This window comes from Rousettus aegyptiacus, unplaced genomic scaffold, assembly GCF_014176215.1.
Source record: "Rousettus aegyptiacus isolate mRouAeg1 unplaced genomic scaffold, mRouAeg1.p scaffold_m13_p_1, whole genome shotgun sequence".
Lineage (NCBI taxonomy): Eukaryota > Metazoa > Chordata > Mammalia > Chiroptera > Pteropodidae > Rousettus > Rousettus aegyptiacus.
The window spans coordinates 162,078,539-162,103,889 of NW_023416284.1; the positions used below are offsets into that span (position 1 = coordinate 162,078,539).

General features: G+C 32.5%; 1 protein-coding gene across 5 annotated transcripts in view; it reads left to right on the top strand.

The window, feature by feature from the left end:
• Nucleotides 1–25,351, top strand: part of EYA4 (EYA transcriptional coactivator and phosphatase 4) — a 266,023-nt gene that overhangs the window by 147,194 nt on the left and 93,478 nt on the right. For all 5 annotated transcript variants that reach the window (XM_036221944.1, XM_036221940.1, XM_036221930.1 and 2 more), the window contains one exon: nucleotides 11,420–11,469. In XM_036221944.1, coding sequence (XP_036077837.1) covers nucleotides 11,420–11,469 — 50 coding nt within the window. The remainder of the gene's footprint in view (nucleotides 1–11,419; nucleotides 11,470–25,351) is intronic.

Sequence of the window (25,351 nt, forward strand, 5' to 3'; positions counted from 1 at the left end):
GATAATTTTTGTTTTAAAATTTTGCATGAAATTTGAGTTTTTTCATTAGATTTCAAATAGTCATCTCAATGATGTTCTATATTTTTGAGAGAACAATTATTTCCTTCTATATATATATATATATATAACTTTATTTTTTTCTAAAACTATAATAGTAAGAACAAATTTAATTTTAACTTCTTTAAAAAAATTTTTTATTTCTAGTTGGTTTTACTATCATCCGGATATACACTTGAACATGTGCTTTGATTTAAAACCTTGAAATAAAAGCCTTTGGTAATTATGATGCAAATTGCTTAAATATATTTTTATTTTTTGAATCTCATGAAGAAAGAGTGTGAATTGCTGTTTTGCTGCATCAGGGGGCTAAGATGTGGGTGAATTGTCGCAATAATTACAGTATCTTAAACATTTCTCTCATTCAAGATAAATGAGGAAAGCTTTGCTCTATTCATACCATTACATTATTCTTGTGAGAAAAACACAATTTGGAAGGAGAAAATATCCTCTAATTCTAAATGCCTGTGAAAACTGATTTACTGCCAGAGTTAGATTGTTTAGGGAACCTGTTTGAAGAAAGGGAGGATGAAATATCACAGCCAATACGTTTTCCAGTTTGGTTTCCAGGGTCTACTGAGCATCAGTCAGCACTATCCAGTTTCCTGCTCCTTTTCTTAGTGGCAGTTACTATTTTCTGAATCCTGTGTAATTGAATAATGATGTTACACTGCTTTATTTTCCTTTTTGTGTGTTTGGTCTTTCTTTTGCCAAAAGTTTTCTAAGCCACTAAAATATCACTCATCAAAAATGGCAACAAAAACATATACCAATAACCATATAATGCTTTGTGTTATAATTTCTTGGGAAGAGGAAGGGAAGGAGGGAGGGAAAGAGAGGAAGAGAGAGGAAGAGGGAGAGAAAGAGATCAAGTTTTTTTAAAATCTCTACTCTGATATTTTTTTTTCCTCCTCCTAGTTCTTTATAACTACTGTTAGAATTTTCAAAATTGTATGATCTGACTTTCTGAGCTCACAGCCACCCGCAGAAGGAGGGTGATTGTGTGTGTTTGGGGTCACTCTCACATTTTGCTTTGGGGAAATGGTGCAAGCCAATTTTGAAGGTAATGCAGCTGTTAGAGAAATACAAAAGCCAGATGACTTCATAAGTGTGTATTGAGGAAACCAAGATAAGTTGTCCTTAGAATCCTCTCTCAGAAAGCTATTTTAATTGAGGTCAAAGAGGAAAAAATCGTAAGTATATCTCCATTATTTATTAGGTTTATCTAGGATGAGACCTTCACTATAGATAGACCTGATCTATAATGCCTTTACTCTTTAACCCTTGAGTTTAACCACTGTGTGGATCCATTTTGCATTGAGACTGCAAAGAATACTTCATTTTTTATGATAGACAAATATTTAAGACTGTAAAATTGTGAAATTACCTGAATAAATTTCACTTCAATCTAAGAAACCAATTTTGCATTTTAAAATACTTGTAATAAATTACATAGTTATTCCTAGAACTTACATAGTTAGTGGGACTATTTCTACTTACTACATATTCGTATGCGTGAAATATGCTTCACATGAAGCTCTTTTGTCTTATGCCCTACTCAAACAGGAGTCTCATAATTTGTGTTTTTTTTTAGTGTGTAACTGTGCTACAATCTGTGTTTTATTAACTCTGCTAAAGAAGAATTTCATTTTAAAATTAAAACCTGAAGAAAGGTGATTTATAAGCTTTTTATAACAATGGTTATGCAAGATGGATTTAATATAAAACTACTTTAGAATAGATTTTTAAACTCAAAAATGTTGCTACAATATTGTAAAAATATCAGATTAAAAGGCAGCACACTCCACTACAGACATTTTTCTTCTTGTATCTAGTTTTATTTTTAAAATTAAAAAAACTTGATGCCAATTCCCCAGAATTTTCTCTTTATAAAAGATGCTATTCTAATATAAGATCAAGAACTTAAAATATATAAAATTTAAAATATAGATGTCTTTCTATACTTCTTTTATCCACATGCTGTGCTAGAAATATTTACATCATATGTAGGTTAATTTTCAAATTAATTTAGAGATATATGCTGATACATACTGTTCATTCAATTTAAAATTGCCTTTAGCATTTTATTGTTTAAAATTTATTCATCAGTTTTTTTTTTAAACTTCAAGAATTTTTCAATTTTCCTTATGAGTAATTGTGATACCTTTGGTCACATTAGGAAAGTTTTTATATATTTGTTGAAAATATCTTTTAAAATACACATATATATTCAAACCTAAAAAAAGTTTTAACAGACACTTTCACTAAAATTATTACATATAAATTCAACAATTATATATGAATAAACCAGAATATCACTATATTGTTATTCAAATTGAAAAAGTTAGTTATCAATTATACCTAGTAGACAAATGATATTAGGTGCAGTAGACTAGGTTACACAATGATTGATATTTATGCTTTAAAACAAATGATAGCTAATCTCTATGCCTGTGGCCAAATTCTTTTGAAGTTTCATGACTAAGATGAGCTAAATTTGTTAAGTGGTGGAGGGCTGTGTTGTCTGGGGGCCTGTTGTGCTTGGCAGGTCATGATAAATGGGGAAGTTTTTCGTAACCTTGTGGCCAAAGCATTCCAATATCTAAAAAAAGTGGGAAGGGGGAACCCAGAAAGATATAAAAGATGCTGCCAATAATAATAATAATAATAATAATAATAATAGCAAGATTTATCTATTTAGAGGAATAGGTTCAATTCTTAAGATTATTTTAAAGCATTATTTGTATGAACTCATAAATCCTCACTGGAATGGAGGTAAATCTAAAGCTAAAGATTTGATGTTTAATACTGGTGGAATTATCCTTTCTTAGTTCAGTGAAAAAATGTACAATAGAATTATCAATTTGAATTTAATTGCAGTGGATTCTACCAAATTAACATTATGCTTATTAAATACTAGGCCTTGGTTTAGAAACAAATATTCCATTTTCCTTTTTTTGTTATTTTAATACTACTGTCTTTCTTATGACACCTAGGACTGCAAAGAAACATGTCGACAAAAAGTGTAAGGGAGACCAAGCTGTATGGATAAATATCTCTTAGGTGTTTATAGTGCACATTTGTGAGAAAAAAAAAATTCTTTTAACCCTTATCTATCATTTTTATACAGAGTATTACAGCTGGACAATCTCGTCCCATTTCCAAACCCCGGGGTGAATGGGGGACTTTCATATGAGCTGTAACATGATATGTTAAGGCATCTTATGGTTCCTTTTGTGGCGTTTTAAGTACTGTGTTACCTTTGATATAGTCCCTTTTGGGTAATAATGAAAAAACATACCATTAGAAAGAGTTTGAAAATTTCCTGAGTATTTCACATAGCATATGTGGAGTTTATGGCAGGTGACAAAGGACTATGGCATAATTAAGGAGAAAATATGTTTCGGAATTTGAAAAGCTTATGTGGTTTGACATTTGATTTAATAGGTATATGCTATACATAAATAATTATGCTTTGTTTCCCTGAGTCATTGTTATGAGTTGCTTTTTAAATATATCCAACCTTTCAATGAACTTTCAAATAATGTGAATGCTGTAGTGACAGTTGTAGCTGATGAAGAGTTATAGCCTATAGGATTTTTTACATTTAAAAAATAATTTCTCCCCAGTGTGTGATTTTGTATAACCTCCCTCCCCCAGCCTGGATCCTGGAAGGCCCCTACATTAACAGTCAGAAATTAAGTAAGATCTTGCCTGTGACAGTCCAGTACTGGAGGGGGAAGAATAATTTCTCCTTTAAGTTTTCATTGGTGGATTTTTGTTTGTTAACCCTCTCTCCTACTGTTCACAGTATATGTGTTTGTTTCATCATTCTTGCAGTCAAAAATGGAGTATTCAATTGTATCTTTGTGCTTTATTTTTGCATAACAGTTAAAGAAGAGTTATGGCACTTTTTCTTTGAACTGAAGTAGATGCAGACTTCCATTACGCAATAGCCTTCTCTCACTTTTATAATAAATAAGTTGTAGCTTGTGCTTTTGGAAACTGATACTTGGTGTGGTAGGGGGAGAAGCTTGGGTAAACAATGATAAATTGGCTGAAAAGGGATATACTAAGAAAAGGGAGGAGTAAAGAAACTTTCCCAACTCTATGAAAAGAATTTCACCAATGTACGAATTTTAGAGCCGCAAAATTTTTCTTTCTAAGGAAGAATGACACTTTATAAAAATAGTTTCAGATTATTTGTTAATTAGATTTTTACAAAGTCCATCTCTAAGAGTTTAGTTTTTTGACCATTGTTTGGCAAAATGGCATTTTATATATATTTTTGAAAAGCTTCTCAAATTTGTTTAGACATATTAAAACAAAGGCATATTTTGAAAACTCTGTGAGACAACCTTTATGTTCCAAGGATTTTTAAAATTGATGCATTTTTTAGAAGTCAAAAACCGAATTATAGTATATATAAAAAGGTAAAACAATTCTCGTTGAGAAATGTGGAGGTATTTTAGTTGAAGCCAGTTTAGACAGTGTCTCCTGAAATTTGTATCTGTTTGAGACTAGCAACATAGCAATTCTATGCTGATCTTTTCAACATAAATTATATTTACTTGGCTACCCAAGTAATCATAGTTATCTCATTAAAGTATATATCCTATGCTAGGTTCTAGACTACTATTAACTTATAAATTTAGAAAATTAACATATATTTGTCACTACTCTAAGTAAATAAATGGAATAATTTTTGTCAAAGCCTCATAAAAATTATATATTTTGTTGGATAGTCTGTCTAGATATTATTTTGACTCAATTTTTAAATTAATTTATATGGCTACTTTTATGCATTCTTAGTCATGCCACATGCATTCTGAAGTAAAATAGAAAAAGAGGTATTTTAATTTTTATTTATTTAATGCTACTGATTGGAAAATAGGATAATCTGGGGAAGCCCAGATTATCTGAGTATCTGAGTATCAGTTAGTTCAACTAATTGAAAAAAGTTAAATGTGTAAAAGGACCATCTAATTGAGATATTTTAAATGAGAGCATAATTTATGTTGCTAGAGTAAAGCTGGAATAATTATAAGAAAATATTTTTTAGGTCATTATGTAATTTAAAATTAGAATATGACCAACTTCTAAGTAAGAGAAAATATGAAAAATGTCTCCTATTTTTACTAAATAAGAACCTAAAGGTAACCCATTCTGCATTATGAAGCAATTATTTACAGTAATTTTACCTAACTCAGTCATAAAATACATTTTATTAAGTGTACATTGATACAGAAACTAGGCATTGATATGCTACAGTATCTGTATAAATATTATTTATTCAATCAGAATCTCATTTTAGAATATTCACATTTAAAATACGTTCAAAGGTGACACTCTAAATTGTTTTTGTTCACAGTAATTCTATCACTTTCTGTATTTACAAAGAGTGTTGCACGTAGTAATTTACAATATAATTTACATTTGGAGAACAAATTTTATTTTTATATCTGTCTTTTTATATATTGCTTTCCTTAAACAGTAATGCTTAAAAATTTAATTCGCATTTAATTTGCATTGTATTTTCTACACAATTCAATGAAGAAATATTTTCTTAAATGCCACCTGTATAAATATGTATAATAAGTTATTCATCACATTAGCAAACTTTCATTTTCAAATTTTTATCTTGGATTTATAGTTCCAGAATTGATCTTTTATTAGCACTGTGTACTATGTTCTAAGACTTAGTCATTAGAGTACATTTGAAAACAAAATGAAGTTATGAAAAGAAGTCTTCTTAAAATGTCTTCTTCCATTTATTCAATCCTTTATATTTTTTTTATTGTCATTAATGTTTCAAGATTTATACACAACATGATTAAGTAGAAAATAATTGGGATAATTGGTTCCAGCTTTTTAAAAATGATAAAGGATAAGATAAAAGAAACTCATTGTTTTGCAGATTTTTCATGAGTTAATTATGTTTTAATTCTTATAAAAGTTAATTCATTCAAAAGATCATGAGTTGCTCAAACCACATCTTAGTTAGAAAATTTGGAAAGTGTTATGATGAGTATATACCTGAATGCAAAACATTCTAGAGATGATATCTTCTACATATATATTTCAAGCATTGAGAGTATTCATTTTTCTCAATACTAAATCCTGCATTCTTTATTATTTATTTTATTTATAATAGTGCATTTTCTGTTACTCATATGCACACAGCCTAAAAATCTTGAAGAATGAATGATATATTTCCTCCACCAGAATGCATGATACATGCAAGTAGGTTTTGTTGGTCTAGGTCAGTGCTATTCAACTAAAATATGATGCAAGCCATGCATGTATTTTAAACTTTCAAGTAGCTTCATTAGAAAAATAAAAAGAAACAGGGGAATTTATTTTATTTAACTCAGTATATCTAAAATATCATTTAGTTTCTTAATATAAAAAAATGACATATCACACATTCTTTTTTATACTAAATCCCATATCCCTGTTGCACTTACAGCACACCTCAGTTTAGACTAGCCACATTTCAAGGTCTAGTAGCCACATTGGCTAGTAGCTGTTCTGTTAGACTCCTCAGGTCTAGGTCATCTCCATGCCTAGAATAGTCCCTAGTAGTTTCAAGGTATTCAGTAAAGCCTCGTTGAGTGAGTGGATGCTACTATTCCAGACATAAAACAACAACAAAAAACAAAATTCGTTTTTCACATTCGACCTTTTCTGAAGTTGTCAGGGTGTTGGTGGTAGTGGTGGTGGATGCCAGAGTTATTTGGATATTTTTTCAAAACTCCATTTCACTTTGCTTAAGTGGACTTTCAATGTGACTAGTGCTTGATAAAACCTGGTTACTTTAGTAGTCCGATTTAAAAGATGTGTTGAATGGTTAATATATTATAAGAAGTATCTAGTCGCTTCTTCTTTAAAAGTGTTCCATCGAATGTTAGTTTCAAATTTTAGTTTTAAAACAACATGATAAATGCAAATGGTAAATCTAGAATAGGACAGAAAGAATTGATATACAGCATTGAGTTCTAATCCCATCCCTGTTAGTGCTAGCTGTGGGTTATTAGACAAGCTACTTAACCTTAGTTTTCTTTGAGTCTTAGTATTCTCATTTGTAAATGGAGTATTTCATCCATCATGTCTGTCTTCATAGATTAAATGAGATTACATAGGTACATAGTCCAGCGCAGTGAGTGGGAAAGAATAATTGCTTAATAAATGGCAGCAATTAATGTTATGATGTAAGAAAAATTGAACTTTTAAATATTAAGATATTTTAATCTTCACTTTGAACATTTTAGTTTATATGTTTATGAATTTTAGGTTCTTAACATATACTAGTTAAAATGTCCTCATAAATCTGGATTTGAAGTTTACTATACAACTTGCTTGCCAGTTAATCTTTCTGGTTTTAGATATTGTTATCTGTGAATTGGAGGAAAAAAAAATAGTATTCACCTAAGCGTTTTGCCTAACATGCGATAAACACTTAAAAAAATTAGGCATTATTTATTCATTCATTCATCTTTTTAAAAAATCGGTGTCTTGAAATTTGTATGTTTATTGCATACTAATAGTTTTCTTAAAATAGTTAAACTTTTAATATTTACATTTTGCTTTGATGTCACATGTGTTTTCATAACGTTAAATAGGGTAAAATTTACATTAGTGCAGCCAATTAAATTCATTTAATCGGATCTTCTTTTCCCTCTTGGTTTATTTTTTGCCTACCTCCTTGTGTGTCTTATAAAAACTAAGATTTGGATTTAAACTGTGGGCATGAAATTCTGTCTCATTTCTTGGCCTGCTTGTTTCACCTTTATTCTAAACAAATTCACAACTAAATTAGCAGTCATTAAAGACAGGAGTTTCTATGTATTTTGTAATACTGTTCTTTCTTCAATAGCATATATGTTTTAGCAGTCACTATTTAATGGAGTGTTGTTGATTTCTCAAATGGGAGGGTGTGTTCAAATTTAGGTAAAACTTTCCATTTGGCTTCTAATTCCATGTTCAAAATACATATATAAACATATAACTTTCTTAATGATTCATTTAATTTTCTTAATGATTCATTTAACTTTCATCCATCAATTCACAAATAATGTAGGGTTTTAAAGTATGTTAAAATCATAAATTGTCTACAGGCATGCTACCCTGAACAAGACCGATCCCATCTGATCTTGGAAGCTAAGCAGAGTTGGTTAGTACTTGAATGGGAGACCAGCTAGGAAGACCAGGTGCTATAGGCATAAAAAAAAATAAAATAAAGATAAAAATAAGGGCTTTTAAGCTGACAAGGTCCTTGCAATCTATGAGGTCAACCAAAAGTTGCTCCACCTAAAAATAAATAAATAAATAAATAAATAAATAAATAAATAAAATCATAATTTAACATTTTTTTTTTGTCTTTGGTATTACTAAAATTTCTTTGCAAGGATGGATTAAAAGTTTAGGTCATATTCTACTTTATACTATGCCTCAATCAAAAACAATATTCTATCAATTCTGTCTCATAAGTATCCATCGAAAACATCCTCTCAATTCTTCCCCCCTGGCTCTTGTTTTAATTCAGGTTTTTACCATCTCTTAGCAACGATTTGAATGGTTCACTTAGTTTGTTCAGGCTATTGAAATAAAATACCACAGACTGGGTAGTTTATAAACAATGCAAATTTTTTTCTTATAATTCTGGAGGCTGGAAAGTCCAAGATCATGACACCTTTGTGATTGTGTCTGGTGAGAGCTTTCTGGTTCAGAGCCAGGGCCTTCTCCCTGTGTCCTCATGCGGTAGAAGGGCTAGGGAGCTCTGTGGGGTCTCTTTTCCAAGAGCATTAATTCCATTCGGAAAGGCTCAACCTTCATGATCTAAGCACCTTCCAAAGGCCCCACTTCCTAATCTTTGGGGGTTAGGATTTCAACATATGCATTGTGGGGACACATAAACTTTGAGACCATAGCAGGGAGCACCTATGTAAATCTAGGGATGTAATGATGTATGAGGTCAATGCTATCTGTGTTTTTAAGGAATTTCTATTTTCTCTTCTGCTGCATTAGGCTTTTATCTGTCTTTTAGTCCTCACCTTGTCCTCTTTCCACACTATTTTCCATACCATCTCTACCCAGCCTGTTCTTAAAACCCTTAAATGAGCTTCATTGGCCAAAGATTACTTTCCAAATTCTTTACAATTTATAAGGTCTTCATATCATGTTATAAAGACCTTAGCTGGCAAACCCTGTGATGTTGAAATATCTCCCTTTCTCCAGATTTAGTCTTTGAGGCCTATATAATTTACGACTTGGTTCAGAAGTTGCTTTCTTTGTTGCCATCCCCATCTTCCTTTGGCTGGGATAGATTGTCCTCTGAACACCCCCAACACTATATATCCCTCTCCTATAGTAGTTATAGTATCTGAAATAATATTCTTCCCTCATTTAACCATGAATACATGAATGAAGCCTCTAAAAAAGAATCTTTTTGAATAACACAGTTCTAACAATATCTGAAAGAATATATATATATATATATATATATATATATATATATATATAATCGGTGTGTGAATATATATATATTCACACACCGATATTTTATCACATGTGTATTAACTATAAATCTGGGACTCTGGGTACTAGATAGTAAGTAATCAATAGATGTGTTCTCTGCTATTACGATTACTACTTTGAAAGAAAATTAAAATAATCATAACTTTCTGGTAATTTTTTGGAGAATGATGCTTTGTCTAGGAAGCTTGACTGGTTCTTACTTGGTAATATATATCTAGTTTACCTGTGTGGTGTGAAGTTTCTTCATTCAGTCCCAAAGTCAAAGATCACAGTTTAAGGAAAGTACCATTCACTTTGAGGTGATTTCTACATAGTCATTGGGCAGTTCATGTAGTTTCTGGTGATGATTCATAGGAAAAAACTGGTGGGAAAGTGGATTTTATTCTGGTATCCTTCTCTTTTAGTTTTTATTTTTCTTGGACAAATATTAATGGACATAAGACTTTTGTGGGTTTTGTAGTGAATTTTATGTTGACATTTTAAGAAAAGTATTTATTTTTAACTAATTACTCTTGGAAATATTTCTTCACTCTTTCATCTTATAGTGCTGAGTTTCATGTTAAGAGCATAGAAGATGTTACAAATAGGATAAGATGATAATTTCTTTGCTAATGAGTTTTATTTTCTTATTGTATAAATGTATACACAGGATGTAAAAGAAAGTACATTTAATCAAGGAAATAATTGGTTTCTCAGATTGTAAAAATGTCTGGGCTTAGAATTGATAACAAAAGATAAAGATTTTTGAAAGTATAAGATTTTTGTGTGTATGTGTCTGTACTTTAAGCATTCTTCTGAGTCGGAAGAGGAAAGAATTACTTTGTGCACTAGAAAGACAGTACTGTATCTTTAAAATTTAAAACTGACTCTTAAGCAATGCCACTTGTATTACAGTTTACACCTATGATATATATTCAGTATACTTATTTTTATTTTCAAGCTACATTATTAGAAATTAAAACACCTTGGATTCTGTAGGTTGCATAGATAGACCATGGCAGTGGACTTGAAAATGTATTTTGTAAATGCTTCATATTAACTAAGGGATTTTAGACATTGAGTCTACTTTGCATATATACACCATTAAGACCATAGTAATCAAATGTAAATATCTGTGCTTGCAGTTAAATTATGAAAGGCAATGGATTTGCGCTTTACCTTATTTTAGAGAATGTATTCCGCTCTATTGTCCAGAAGTGGATAACATGTCCTTGAAGTAAAAGTTATTTTCATTCTTTACCTTTTGTGGGTTAAAAACCACAAAGTTGATATATGGTCTGCAAAATATACTGCAAATAAATGTGAGAAGTCTGTGAGCAATGCTGAAACTTAATTAATATGCTGAGAAATATATAAAACATACAGCCACTGGATGGAGAAAATGAAAATTAATATATGAATGTTTTAGCTAACACTATGCTTTGTCCCCAGAACCTGGTGTTTATTATTATGAGTTTTAGTAGGAGACAGAAGCAATATCGATTGGAAAAACATTTCTTAGTGAATTGAGAACAGTATGGCTTTCTAGTTCCTAAGTGGGAAACCTGGTTCTTTGGTTTCTTTGTTCCTAGTTAAGCTAGTCCCAAGCTATTTTAGCTGAACATTTTATATACTAATGGAGTCTAGGAAAGTGCGTTTGGCAGCTGTTCATGGGAAAATAATGAAATACACTATTTAGTACTGCATACTGCTGCTGTAAAGCGTGGGGAGTACTTTATAGATCGTGGTGAGCAGAGCTGTACCCACTTTAAGTTTAACAAGTGTGTGAACTTGAGTGAGAAAGTTGTGTTTTCATATGAGAATAACTAGTACTTTTTTCTTGCAGGTAAAGAAAACGTGCACAGAATCAGATGTTTCAGAAGCTCAGAATTCCAGGTACAATAAAATAGAGGCCACGACTTTCTAAGAAAAATTGCAATTTTAGAGCAATAGTAAGATGTTATATTCCAAATACAACTGTGATTTGAAACATTGGGTTTTTTTAAGAACTTATCTGTATGGAAACTGTATATTATAACAACTAAGGTGCCATTGGTAATAATGTTAATAAAAAAGGACAATGATTAAAGTCAGCTTTAAAGAATAATAGAAACATCTCTAGAAATACTTGAAAATGTCTACCGTCAGCATTCATTATTTTATATTCGCCTTCATTTTTTTAACCTTTTCTTATCATGTATGTATTCATGCATGAAATTTTGCCACAAACTGAATAGCTTTCAAATCCATGTTTACCAAAAAAAATTTAAAAAGCTACAATATTTCTTTTTATTTTAAATCAAACATTGCCAAACTTTACAGATGCTATCGAACTGAGAAAATATAAATTAACTTGACATTCTCTTTTTAGTTATTGGAGCTTATAAAAATGATGAATTAAAGTAGCCAGGCCACAACATACAGGAATTTTCATTTGCTTGTGGTTAGATCAGACGCCCAACATATATTTTTCAGGCCTGCACGTTTTCAGTTCAAAATCCAGAGCTTCGTTTTAAATGGATAAGAAAGTATTATAAATACTATTACCATAATAAACACATATTCTGAATATGATATTAATGATATACCTTAACTTATTGCATTATTATTTAATGGTGAGATGGGTCTTAGTCTATTTTATTCTACTTGCTCCATCCTGTGATGTATGTAATAATTTTCTTGCTATAATAAAACAGTATAGATGTAGGTAAAATGGTAATGGCCACCATATATTCTTTTTAGACAGCAATATATATTCGTGCAGTCCATTTACAGTTTGTGTAACTCTTCCTTTGTTTTGTGCAGTATGATATTCCTATACATGTTAAAATGATTATACATGGCCTTTTCTTTTGGACCATCAAGATTATACAATGTTATAAAATTTTTGACATTTGATGTTTTTTCTTTATAATCAGGTATCAAAATAGAACCAAGTAGTTTTAGCTTATTGGTGTATTAGGAAATGGATTAACCATTCAATTTTTTCCTAAAAAGCAGAGTAATTCCAGGATGCATGGAGAGAAGGAAAGGCCCAACTTCTATTTCTTGTGGTCACGTCCTTCCTAATCATTTCACTGACCTCTATGAATAACGTACCTATGACTTGTTATTTAAATAATTGGATAATTTTTTTTCAAACTCTGGTCTTGAGGGTTACTAGGAAAAACAGAACAATATCAACATAATTATTAAATTTCATTAAAAAATTTTTACCCGTTAGGATGCTCAGGATTTTTACGCAGATAGTGTTATGCTTATAGAGATTTTAAACAAGCAGAAAGCCACCAAACTCATTATATTCACAATTGATATCAATAAGTCAAAGAAAAAACAGAGAGTTTAGAGCTCAATGTTTTTAAAAATAGAATTCATTCTCTTATCTAGCGAATTTCAGCTTATCTGGCCTTAAAAGTACAATTTTATATTTAAGGCAAATAATGATTATTTTAAAAAGATAATTTAAAATAATCATATTAATAACATTATCCATATAATATATTGATATATATTAGTAGAAAAATAGCTTACTTCCTGGAAACCAGCAGCTGGTTACTGTGGATTAGCTGCTTCTAAAAGTTTCCTGATCTATAATATAAACAGGTAAATTAGACAAATCAATTTCTAAGGGCTATAAGTCTTTATATATCAAAAACAAACAAATAAACAAAACAATTCTTATTAAAGTCCAAGGTAGAAAGACCTTCACAATGACCACTGGGTTATTCAGTGGCTGATCTCCTCTTCTAATTTCTGGTACAAGGGACGATCTCCATGCTCTGTCAGTAACATAAAGATGTGACTATTTTTGGATTTTCTGTTTACTCACAGGTCTTAGGTATTGGAGTTCCAAAACTGGCACTTAGTTAATGCAATGACAGAATACCAAGAAGACAATAAAAATATGCTAAAGAACATTCTGGACAAAAAAAGTATACAATAACTTACTGAATAGTCAATGAATCAAGGAATGGCAAAAAACAATATTACATGCATGTACTGGGGTTCAGTTTTTATAACCTAAAAAAAAAAAAAAAACCCACACCAAAATGCTGATATTTTAGATACTAGGCATTACTTTAGCATATACATATATAACTACATTATTTTTTGCTCATTTGGAATGACATTTATATATTCCCTCTCTCTCTCCTTCCTCCCTTCCTCCCATGCATGTGCCTGTGTGCATGTATGAGAGAAAGAGAGAGAGATTGATTCAGACTTAGATTTAAAAGCCTAGAGCTAGATCATTCTAAACAATTCTAAAGAACTGAGCTGCAAATGAAATGCTGTATCAGCATAAAATGTATAGGAGTTGGAGACCACTGCCTTATAAAATGCTGCCTTGCTTGGAACCTAAAGATAATGTCATTCATTTATTTAGCTAGCTTTATAGTGTGTTGGTTTTGGATTCGAAAAGATTAGAATAAATGCAGATGGAAAGCATTTTTACAGTAGGGAAGTAATTAAATTGGGTGTGGAGATTTTGTCAGGAAAATTCTTGGAGTGACATAAGTATATCAGCAAATTCTTTGTCCTGCTTGGCCTTCATTCCTCTTTTGGAAAGAAATGCTTGGGCTGCAGATGTGACTGGTAGATTGAGAAAGAGAATTTACAAACCCATGCAATGTAAGTAAAGTAAAAATGACTTCTTAGAAATAACATCGTATATATACTAAAAGTCAGACATTAGGGACGGTATTTTCTCAGATTCATAAACTGTGTTGAATTTGATGTTATATAGAAAGGGATATAATGTGCTTTATAGAAAAAAAATTGACATTTCTTGTTTTTATTGTTTTTTTTTTTTACTTTCCTCTATTGTTTACCATGTCCTGAATATAATGTCGCTGGGCTTTGTTCCTAAAACTAATGTTAACTATAACATGAGTTCATGAGAAAATTAAACTATATATTTTTTCGGACTTTACTGTAGCCTAAAATTGTTTGTTACTAGATAGACAATCATAAAACATAAACCGAAATATTTTATGTTGATTTTTTTCTATAGCCATGCTGAATTTGTGTAGATTTGTGCTTCATTTGAGTCATCACTAAAAATATATTGATTTTTTTAAATTTTACTATAATAGGCAGCTCCTAAACAAGTGAAGTTAATAGCAGAAGTTTCTATAAGTCTCAAATTTTAAAAAAACTCTTCTGCTTTCAATCCTTTTTATTTCTGATAGTGGGTGAGAAAATAATTTTTATTCTTTAATTGCATTCTTGGAAAATATCTTAAAATAGCCCACATGATACTGGAATGATTTCTTTGGTGGTCTTTGGTGAAGTTTGGTTACTCTTTACTTTTTCTTTGGAGCCACTAACTAATGGAGCATTTTTATCAGGGAGAGGTCAAGAGCATAGGAAAAAAACGCAAATTGGGCAGTTTTGTTTTAAACTCATTCTGTTAATTGAGGAGTGAACGGAAATAGTAACTTTGGCGAAATTTGGCTGCGAAGTGACTTCTAGGGATTATATTGGTTTTTTTCCCTGTGATTGCTTCATCTCATCCTGGCCACTGTACCACCAGCAGATTACAGTAAAAGAATCCAAGGGAACATATTAAAATATAGGAAGTACGTATGGTGCATACGAGCTAAAATGATAGTTTTTCCATGTAGAGAGTAAAAAATGATTCTTTGGGTAATGGTGAGGGTGGACTCTTTCCCACTTTATAGGTTAAAGAAGTTGGGTTTGCTGAGAACTTACTGGTTGCCTGAAATCAGCAAAGTTTGGGCTATGTGCTGTGTGTTCTTGTCTTAGACTGTCCTAACTTTGAAATTATCAAGAGAGAAGCAGAATGACTCCCCAGCTTTTCAAGAAGCATTGGAATGAATCTCAGTTTAATATCTAATATTTTAGTGAGCCTCAGGAAGTTTGTTCATTCAGCATCTATGTGTAAATACTCCAAAAATGCAACTAAGTCATCTTATGGAAATAGTTATGATTTAACAATTTTAGATTTGACATTAAGTTATACCTATTTATTTGCTAGTCAAATAATTATTGTAGTGCTTCCAGAATTCTGAAATGTTTATCTATCTATAATTATCTGTCAAAAAATTAAGCATTATATTTTCTCATACCAGTGACAGCTGAGGGCCTCTTCGTGAAAATACATAGGATTTCACTGTGTCAAATCAGAGATCTATCTAGCCCAATAGTCTAAGAAGCATCAAAAATTATTACTACCATATTGCAAGCCCTCAAACTTGAAAATTTCAGAATGTAATACCAATAATATTAGGTACTCTCAGTAACACAATCTAGCTGTACAGTCTATGGGATTATATAAGCATTTCTTGGACTTAGTGATATTATTAGCATATGCTATCTTTTGGACTAAAGAAACCAGAAAGTTACTATTCACAATACAAAGTAATAATATAAGTTCTTCTAGTTGTTTAAAACTACCTTTTTCAAGTTATAAGGTATATTTTCCCTGAAAGTGATAAGTCATTAATAGGTAGATATTCCAAGAGTCTGATTTAATTCTCATTTTTGAGGATTTGAAGAGAAAACCCCTGATATTTCAATCTCTATATAAAATGATTTAGTTACCCTGAGTCATATCATAGCTTTATCTTTTTTCCTCCAATTTTGAGAATATTTTGTCTCATTTCAAAACCTGGCTTCATGCGAATGCCTCTCTAGTCTCTTCGTCATTTTGGTTAGCATTCTCTGGAGGTTTTCTGAATCCATTTTGCCTTCTGTAGTGCACGTTGACAAATTTCTACAGGTGGTGAAGCAGCTGGGATTCTGAACAAGAGTGAATGATATGTTCTGTGTTACTATTAATTATGTCCTCATTATCTGGAATATCTTGAGCTTATTTCCTCGGATAGTTACAGTATCTGCTAAATTCCTGATATTGGTGATAATTGAATATTAAATAGACAGTGTCTAACATAGATTATTTGTTTTCCTAAATGCCTTATCATATATATTCCTGATCAGCCTTTTTCTATAGTTTATTGGGAACTCCTGGTAATTTATCTTTATTGGCCAGCATAACTTCATTGTATATATATTTTTTGTATTGAGAACAAATGTGTGTGTGTGTGTGTGTGTGCGCGCGTGTGTTGCATAATAAACATCACTTAAAATAAGCATGGTGGCAGTGTGGCAGTGTGAGGGACCTGGCCTCTTTTTTTGACAGCTTGCATTGTTCTCTAAAGATGAGAAAAATGCTTGATTTCCCCACATGTATTAGTGATGAATTCCAGAAAATGGCTATGTTCCTGGTCAGCCTCTTGTACAGTGCACTGAGTTTCTCTGAAGTCTTTATGGTTAATAATATGAAACAGTCTTTCTGGAGACTTAGCTGCTTTGAATTAATTTGGTTGGAGTAGCACATTACTTAAGGTAGCATTTCTTAGTGACTTTTATCCAGAGGGCCTGAGGAATCGACTCGACTCTACTTTGTCATGAAACAAAGGGATCTTACTGACTTTTTCAGCAGTGCACTTACTCTCGCTGTTAAAGTTACTGTTTATTGGGCAACTACTATGTATCAGGCAGCGGTCTAAGTGACTGCATTACTTCAGTGAGCAAAACAGGAAAATACATGATGATGGAGGATGTTAAGAGATGATAAATACTAGAGAATGAAACAAGATGAGGAGTATCGAGTAGGAGTAGGTTGTGATTTTAAATTGGATGGTATTTAAGCAAAGACTTAAAGGAAATAAGGGAGTAAGCCAAGAAGAGGGCTGGGGGAAGTGCATTCCCTTGGGGATGAGCCAATGTGCAGACCCTTTAGTGGAAGTCTTCCTGGCATGTTCAAGCAACAGCAGGGAGGACAGTGGCCAAAATGGAATGAGCCCAGAGTTTCAAATTTGAAATAGCAATAATCTAGAGAAAGCAATTATTTCAGTTGCCAATAATTTTTTCCAACTTATTGGTAATAGCCTCTGACAGGCACCTCATCCATCACTATTACAAAATGGGGTTGATCCAGCCAAGAACACCTCTCTGATACACCACACACATCCTTTAAGACCAGGACGCGCGCGTGCGTGTGTGTATGTGTGTGTGTGTATGTGTGTGCATGTACGCATGTAAATAGTGCTCCTAAAGTTTTAGTTATAAATATAGATTAGGGCTTAGTAAGGAGTCAAAAAATTTGATTCATAAAGGTACAGAGATTATGCTCGTTATCTCACATTTAAATTGTCACATCTCAGTTGTCTTAACAACCTACATAGTATTCTCATTTGCTTTTCAATAAGCCAGTGGATGAATGGATTCTTTGTTCATGTGTTTATGAATTTCTATCACTTGATACTTGATGTCTTTCTGGCATGCTTACTGTGCCAAATAACTGTTTTTATATTCTTAAAATCCATGTAACTACAATTGAACTCTAATTTTTCTAAGTTAGAAAAAATCTAATTTCTAATAAATTTCTAATAAGTATCCAAAATAAGAATAGTTGGAGGAAAATATATAAGTTTATATTTTATATTACAAAAATGCTTTCATTTTAATTATAACTAATTTCCAAGGCAAACTTGACAAACTGAGTTTTCTAACAGTTTTCCCACACAGATGTATTTGCGAAATACAGAGAAAGAAAAAGGCCTAATGACAAACCTATGTGTCAGAGAGTTGATTCACTATTCACTCAAACTCATGTGTTGCTTTTTTGAGATGCTGTGTCTTCTCTTACCTTACACATAATTCTAAAGTTTTCAGGTTCACAGCTTATTAAGGTGGATGTGGGCATGCTTATATGACATAGTGAACTCGTGCAGTAGCCTACCTGAGTTCAAATCCCAGCTGTTTGGCCTTGTGCAAACTACTTCTCTGTACCCCAGATTTTCTCACTGTAAAATGGGGATAATACTATATTATTCCATGTCCTTTATTATCCCATAGTCCTTTATTTGAAAGACTAAATGGAGGACTACATGGGAAACACTTAGAGAAGTAGCTGTCACATTTTAGGCGAAATTAAATGCTACCCTATTACAAATAGGAATAGTGATAGTACTGACAAGTGACAGTCTTAGAATAAAAAGGAAATGGAAAAATAATGAAACATAAATGTACTAATGTGAAATGTTTAGTGACGTGGGTGTTTGGGCATTAAGACCACAAGCCCTGTGCGATGTGATCCCCGGGGGCATTGCCGTACTTTACCACAGTGTAATAACTCTCATTAGTGTTGATTACCTTGATTCTCTCAGTAAAAGTTAAATTGTGTTTGGCATCATAACACATTTTGGAATAATTTATGTACAAAATGATTCTGTTTTAAACATGTTCTTGCTTAAAGTAATACACATCTCAGCCACACAGAAAAATTCACTAAATTCTAATATTCATTTCTTAAGGGTTCTAGATAACTGAGATTTTGGAGAAATATTTATTTTTCCCATTAATAAGAGAACTCTGGATTGTTTACGTATCTAGCACAGTACTTGACACATTGTATGAAAGCAATAAATATTTATTATATGTATGAGTGAATGAATAAGGAGCTAGTTTTTACTTGTTTTTGCGTGAGGTTTTTCATGTCTTTACTTACACTGTTCTCATTACAATATGCCATATAATAATTAATAAGGCTTAAATGTCACTTGTATACAAGGTCAAATTTAAGAGATACCTCTACCACCACCCATGTAGGGTGACTCTACATCTCAGCTTGCCCCAAGTACATTCCAAATTTATACCTGGCATTGTGGCATCCATTCTGGTTAAAGACACTTTACTTTCAAGAAAAATCCCAATTCGCATGATAAATTTAATGGTTACTCTGTTCAAAATCATCATGCCCTTACCAAGGTTTTTGAGACAGAAATGTAACACTTGGTCATTCTGTCTTTCTCCATCCCTCTCTCCTTCTCTTCTTTCTCTTTCTCTCCATCTTCTCTTTTTTCTCAAGACAACTGTTATAATGGGGTGCTGCTTTAAAAGCAATACAATATGTGAAACTACTGCTTGAAACAAAAATTCACTGAGGAAGTAATCATTCTATTTTTATAGGCTTGACTTAAATAGTAAGTTCCTTTATTATGTTGTCATATGATTAATTTATAGAAATTTCATACCTCTCAAAAATAATACCATCTTTTCAAGAACACACACAGTCTTATACATGAAGTGATGTAATCCTTTATAATTTACCTCTCCATGTTACTCATTCTCTCATTTTTTATTATTCTTCAGATGGAAGATCCAGAGTCTCAACTAATGGGGATGGTAGATGTCATGCTAATGCCTGGGAAAAATAAGATTAATGTCGTTTGGCAGAACGCCAAGAGCTATACACCCCCACCCTCCATGCGGCAGCTGTTGTGGTGAAGAGTGCTGGCTTTAGAAGGGAGCGTGTCTGACATAAAATGGGAAACAAAACAGGCTGCTGTAGCTCAGATACTGACTTTTACAACTCCTTAAGCATAACGTTTCATATGTGCTCTTGGGGTGTAATTATCCTAGATTTTCTTGCTATATTTTGTTGTTTGCTTTAAGATGAGCAATGATGATTACTATGGTGTAGAGAAAAAATGAGGTGTGTGTGTACAACATGACTGGAAATGTGGATGACCCTCCAGTTCCTCCGAGGGAGATTCGGAAGAGTTAGTTCTTTGTTATGCAGGGCCAACACATTGCAGGACTGCTCAAATCTGACTTCTTCTGAATCTCAGTGGTGGCGCCAGTCAATGGTAAGAACCCCAAACTTCCTGCCATGTTTTTACATACTCCCAAGGTACTCAGTAGATGCCTGATTATGATCAGAGGAGACAACTGTGTATCCTGAAAGTTTGTATGTCTCTCATGAACTAAAAAATCTCTGAGAAAAATAAGACTTAGAAAATGATGCTAATAAAGCCAAGCTTCTCAGAGTCCAAAGCTGAGCCACTCAGCTTTGCTGGGGAGGCAACAGTGAACCCTGTAATGGCTCTCACAGACACTTGTCGTTGGGACAAGGACATCAGTGTGAGAGTGTAGACAGCAAAACATAACTCATCAGTACCTTAGAGGTACAACTCAAGGTCAGTGTCTCAATGACATCATTTGACTGTAGGTGCTATGTAGACAGTCAAACTCCATAGCCAGAATTCAGGGCCTTTTCCTGGTAATGGAAGAAGAGTAATGTGGCGTTTCAGAATCATTTCCACAATTCCTATATGTTCAATGCCTTTTCACTCTTTCCATTTTATTTCCACTCTATGTATTACATTCAATTGAATTCTTGATATTACAGCACATGAATTTTTATAAAATTAACTATTCATGGAAAATTTTTTTCATACAGTAGGAATTAGTGATCTTTGAAGAATATTAGAAATAGTTGGCCTTTAAATATTGATAAGCTCTTCTAGATCTCTCATTTATCGTATCCTAAACAGGGCTTGGGAACTCTTTGGGATAGATTTCTTTTACTTGCATATATGATATACTCTTAAATCTCCCACATTGCATTCTTTTGTTTGTCCTTTTCCTTGTGGTCATGCATTGAGGATCCATTTAATTAAAGCAGCTCAATGGATGCTAAAAAAGAAAGAGAGAGAGAGAGAGAGATAGAGGGAGAGAGAGGACGGTGCAAAATGTGGGCCTTGTCTTCAGGCTAAGAATCAAATGAATAGCAAGAAAAAAAAAAAATGCTTGTTTGCCATCTTGACAATTCCTGGAGTGACCAAACTGGTTTTACAAACCATGTAATTGATTCTGTGTGTATGGTAAGGCTGAAGGGCTTGTTTATTTGAAGTATTTTTGAGTATTTTTCACTTTCTAAATAATTTTATCCCTTTTCTTATGGGAAAGGAAATTTTATGCAATAGACTTTTATTAAATTGAATTTTCACATCTACACTGAAACTGCATCAATTAGTTGAACTTTCCCTAACTGACTCAGACAGGTTTTCATTTCTTATTTAGTGAGTCTGATTTATTCAATGGCTACTTTTTCCTTCACATTTTCATGTTATTTTTACCCAGTTAGCTTTTCTGTCGATACTGTCAGTATCGACTTCTCAGTCTAACATGTGTTTCTAATTTCAAAGTTCTCCCCTAAAATCGCTCCGTTTGCATGCATGCTATAGAAAGTTGGTTTGAAAACTTTGGAAAGATTCTAAATTAGTAGAGTTCAGAATTTCACAAAACATATAGACATTTTCTTTGGTAAATTGCCCACACCATAGAATGGGAAAGACCAGTTTTATGAAGAAAGTCCTGATATAGCGTCTTTGAAAAAAAAAAAAAAAAACATTTTTAGGTTAAAATTGTACTTAGTAAATCTTGTCCCCAGTTGCAACTGGTGAAAAATGCACATAGACGAGAAACGTAAACAGTTTTTATAGCTGATTGGTATATGATGCAGGAGGATTGGATTTATTTAAATATTAATCACAAAACACGTGGATGAAAGTTGATTAAATACGTATAAGGTATAACATCACTACATGATTATTTATCTTTTGGCTAAACGTGTGCCTTCCAAGGTCAGCAGTCTTTTGCTGTCCTGTTTAGAGCAGTGCCAGGTCAGGTCAGCTCCTGCCCATACCAGGTCATGCTAAAGCCATGTCAGTGTCCAAGGAGAAGCAGCTTGCTCTGCTGCTGGATTTTCTGGGCATAATTTATACTTGCTCAATTTTTCTCAGTGTCAGACCAAGCATATTTATGTTATAATTTATTCTTTATGATTATAAACCCTTTAATTTGGAGCAAATATAAATTATTTCTAATGAAGCACTAAGGACAGAAGGAAATTACTTTTGTTAAGCTGGTACTTTAGTATATATTTCTCCCTCTTTCTAGTAGAGGATTGCTATGAGAAACATATTCAATATTATTCATTATCTGGGTTAGTTGGTGTGTGGTGTAGAAAGGTGGGAAAAGTTAGGGGGTTAAAAACAGGTTGATAAAAAAAATCAAATGAGGCCACTTATGTTTTAAATCAAGGATATGTTTTCAGTGAAAATATTTTCTAATGATTCACAGTAAAACGTTGTCAACTTTGACTACATCTGCTGAAAATCAAAATGTAAGTAGTTATAGAGATTGAATTCTGGCAGGAGTCTATACTGTGACATGAAACAAAGTTCCCATTAAATGACAGTACTTTCGTATCTTTATAGCTTTAAAAGTAGGAAAAAAATTAACTTTAAAAAATTAACAGCATTTCTCTCCTCCACATTACATGAATAAATTGGCAACATGCCTATGTGATTTTCAGAGTAGGTGTTTTAAAATAATTTTGATGGGATAATAATTGTTTAATGTCAGTGTACAAAGTCCTGCCATAGTTTAACCAAAATTAAATAAGAAAAAATACAAAGAGGAAGTTTAGTATAATTACTGGAAAAACATACATTGAAAGAACAATTAAGCAGTTAGAGTTGAAAAAATAGGAACTAAGGTTTCTAAATTTTTTAACATTCATAAGAATTCCTTGCCTCATTCTCTGACATTACTTGGTTTTTAGATTTCTGAATTTACACATCAGGAGAGCAGCATATTTTCTACTTATTTTTAGTTTTGCGTGTGTGCTATATATTCTCTATTTTAAAGAGTTTTATATAAAAATAAAACATACCTAATACACATTATTAAAATATAAACTGATCCAGATGCAAGCTAGAAAGTTTTATGCAAGTTCCCTTGTATAAACAATCTGTGTTAATAAAAGGATTTTTACTTCACAAAATCCATGAAAATAGACTTGGTATGTTCAAGTCTATCACACCCGTGTCAAGGATAATAATATAGTATACAAAGTACTGCTAGTCACCTTCTCTTTTAACAGTATTATTTAAAAATACCTTAGAGATGTTCTAAATTGTGATTTGGGTTTCAATCTACTTCAGTCAGCATCCGCCTATTTTATGTTAAATTGTAGACATTTTTTCTTACTTGATTAGCATACATTCTAATCAGTTCTTACCTATTTGTATAAGAATAGAGAAAAAAAGTTTGAAATGGTTCATATGGGCAACTTTCATTTTGAAATTAAATGAGGGATATTTTGTTCTAGCATGAGTTCTTTTCCAGCAGTCTCTTCATGGAAAAGAATATCGAAAATGAACATGGACTTTAGGCACAAAAAGACCTGATTCACATATCATTCCATTACTTACTAACATCTAAGTTTCATATCCCCATTTACCCCAAAGAACTGGTAACTTTCTCTTCTATTTTCATGAAAATTGAATTAGACGATACTACATTTAATGTTTGACACATCATAAATCTATAATGAAAGGTAGTTATTACCTTCTCTGGTATACACAACTGACCCTGACGATTTAGGACTTGACCTGATTGAAATGTGGCAGAATCCAGGGTCCAGCTTTTCTAGGAATAAGCAGCCTCAAAGTGAGGGTCTCTTCCTGCATTCCTCTTTCTACCAGGAACCCAGTATTTGAGCAGGTGCAAAGAAAAGATGACGGGTAGCAACAATGCCACAGGTGAACTATACTGCTTTTTTCATTCTTTGAGCAGTAATCACAGTGAACTAAGGCAAAAAACAGGGAGGACTGAACAGTTGCCACTACTTCATTATGGCAGTCATCTTCATGGGCTATGGGAGGATGTTCCTTTACCATTTTGTTCCAAAATTTCAGCCCAAACATATTACTTTCAAAATCGTCTACATGATTTTGGGGATAGGAGGTTACATATGTGTATGTACGCACACGCGCGTGCGCGCATACACCCACACACACGCAGACACAAACACACATCTTATTTATACCACTGGAGATTGTGTACCCAACGTGTGTACTACCACAGATTGTATAATGACACAGAAGGTTGTCTAATAACAACTCTTAAAACTTCTTCAAAATACCTTATTAGGGAAAAGTACTTTCCTGCATCTGTTAAATTGTTGAGTGGTGGGCTCTTATTATCTTATCTTTATTATTTAGTTAGTTGCTCATTATTTAGTAATTAACTCTCCAAATATAACACCCATCCTTTTAATTCCCTGTCGGATTTCTAAAAAGTAGAATTTACAAAATAGCACAGTATTATATTAAAAAAAAAAAAATTCCAAAGTGAGAATCCAGTTAGTGTGTGGAAGCTGAAGTTCAGAGTACTTAGTTATTAATGCAAATGTTGAAATATGTACAGCTGAGTCAATTTTTCTCTGAGCAAATTCATTGTAGTGAAGCACTATGGGAATTTTGACTGTACTTGGGAATGGTACACTTTCCTCTTTGTCTGGTCTAGTGATTCAGGGAGCAGTGCAATGTAAAGATGTGTCAGGTATGACAAGGAGATGTTCCTCTACATTAATCCCTAGTGTAAAAATCCCGAGCCATCACTAAGAACTAAGAACGGTCTTTATGCATTACCTTGGTCAATAATAATTAGGATTATGTTAGATACTTATTAGATTAGAATTTAAACCTCGACAAATAATAAAATGAATCCTTTTTCAAATGTAATAAAATCTTATTTCTACAGAGAAATAAAAGAGAGAAAGTAACAAGGAACAGGACCAGTGAGAATTAAGGAGAAGCATGAGTTCTAGAACTGTTTATTTACTTCCACTAATTGTGAAAATAAGAGTACTGCTAACATATACCTTTTATTGAGTGCTTGAGAAATGGCAATGTACAGTGGTAAAGGGCAGGGACCCTGCAGATAGTCTGGGGTAGAGTCGCATCTCCTTGGCGTTTGCTCTACCACCTAGGGCCCTTCTCTGAACCTTGCAGTGCCTCAGTTTCTTCCCTTTTAATCATGGGGCTAATTACAATGCTTGGCTTCTAGAGTTGTTATTAGGATTAAATTATGTAAGCTAATTGAGCACTTAGAGCAG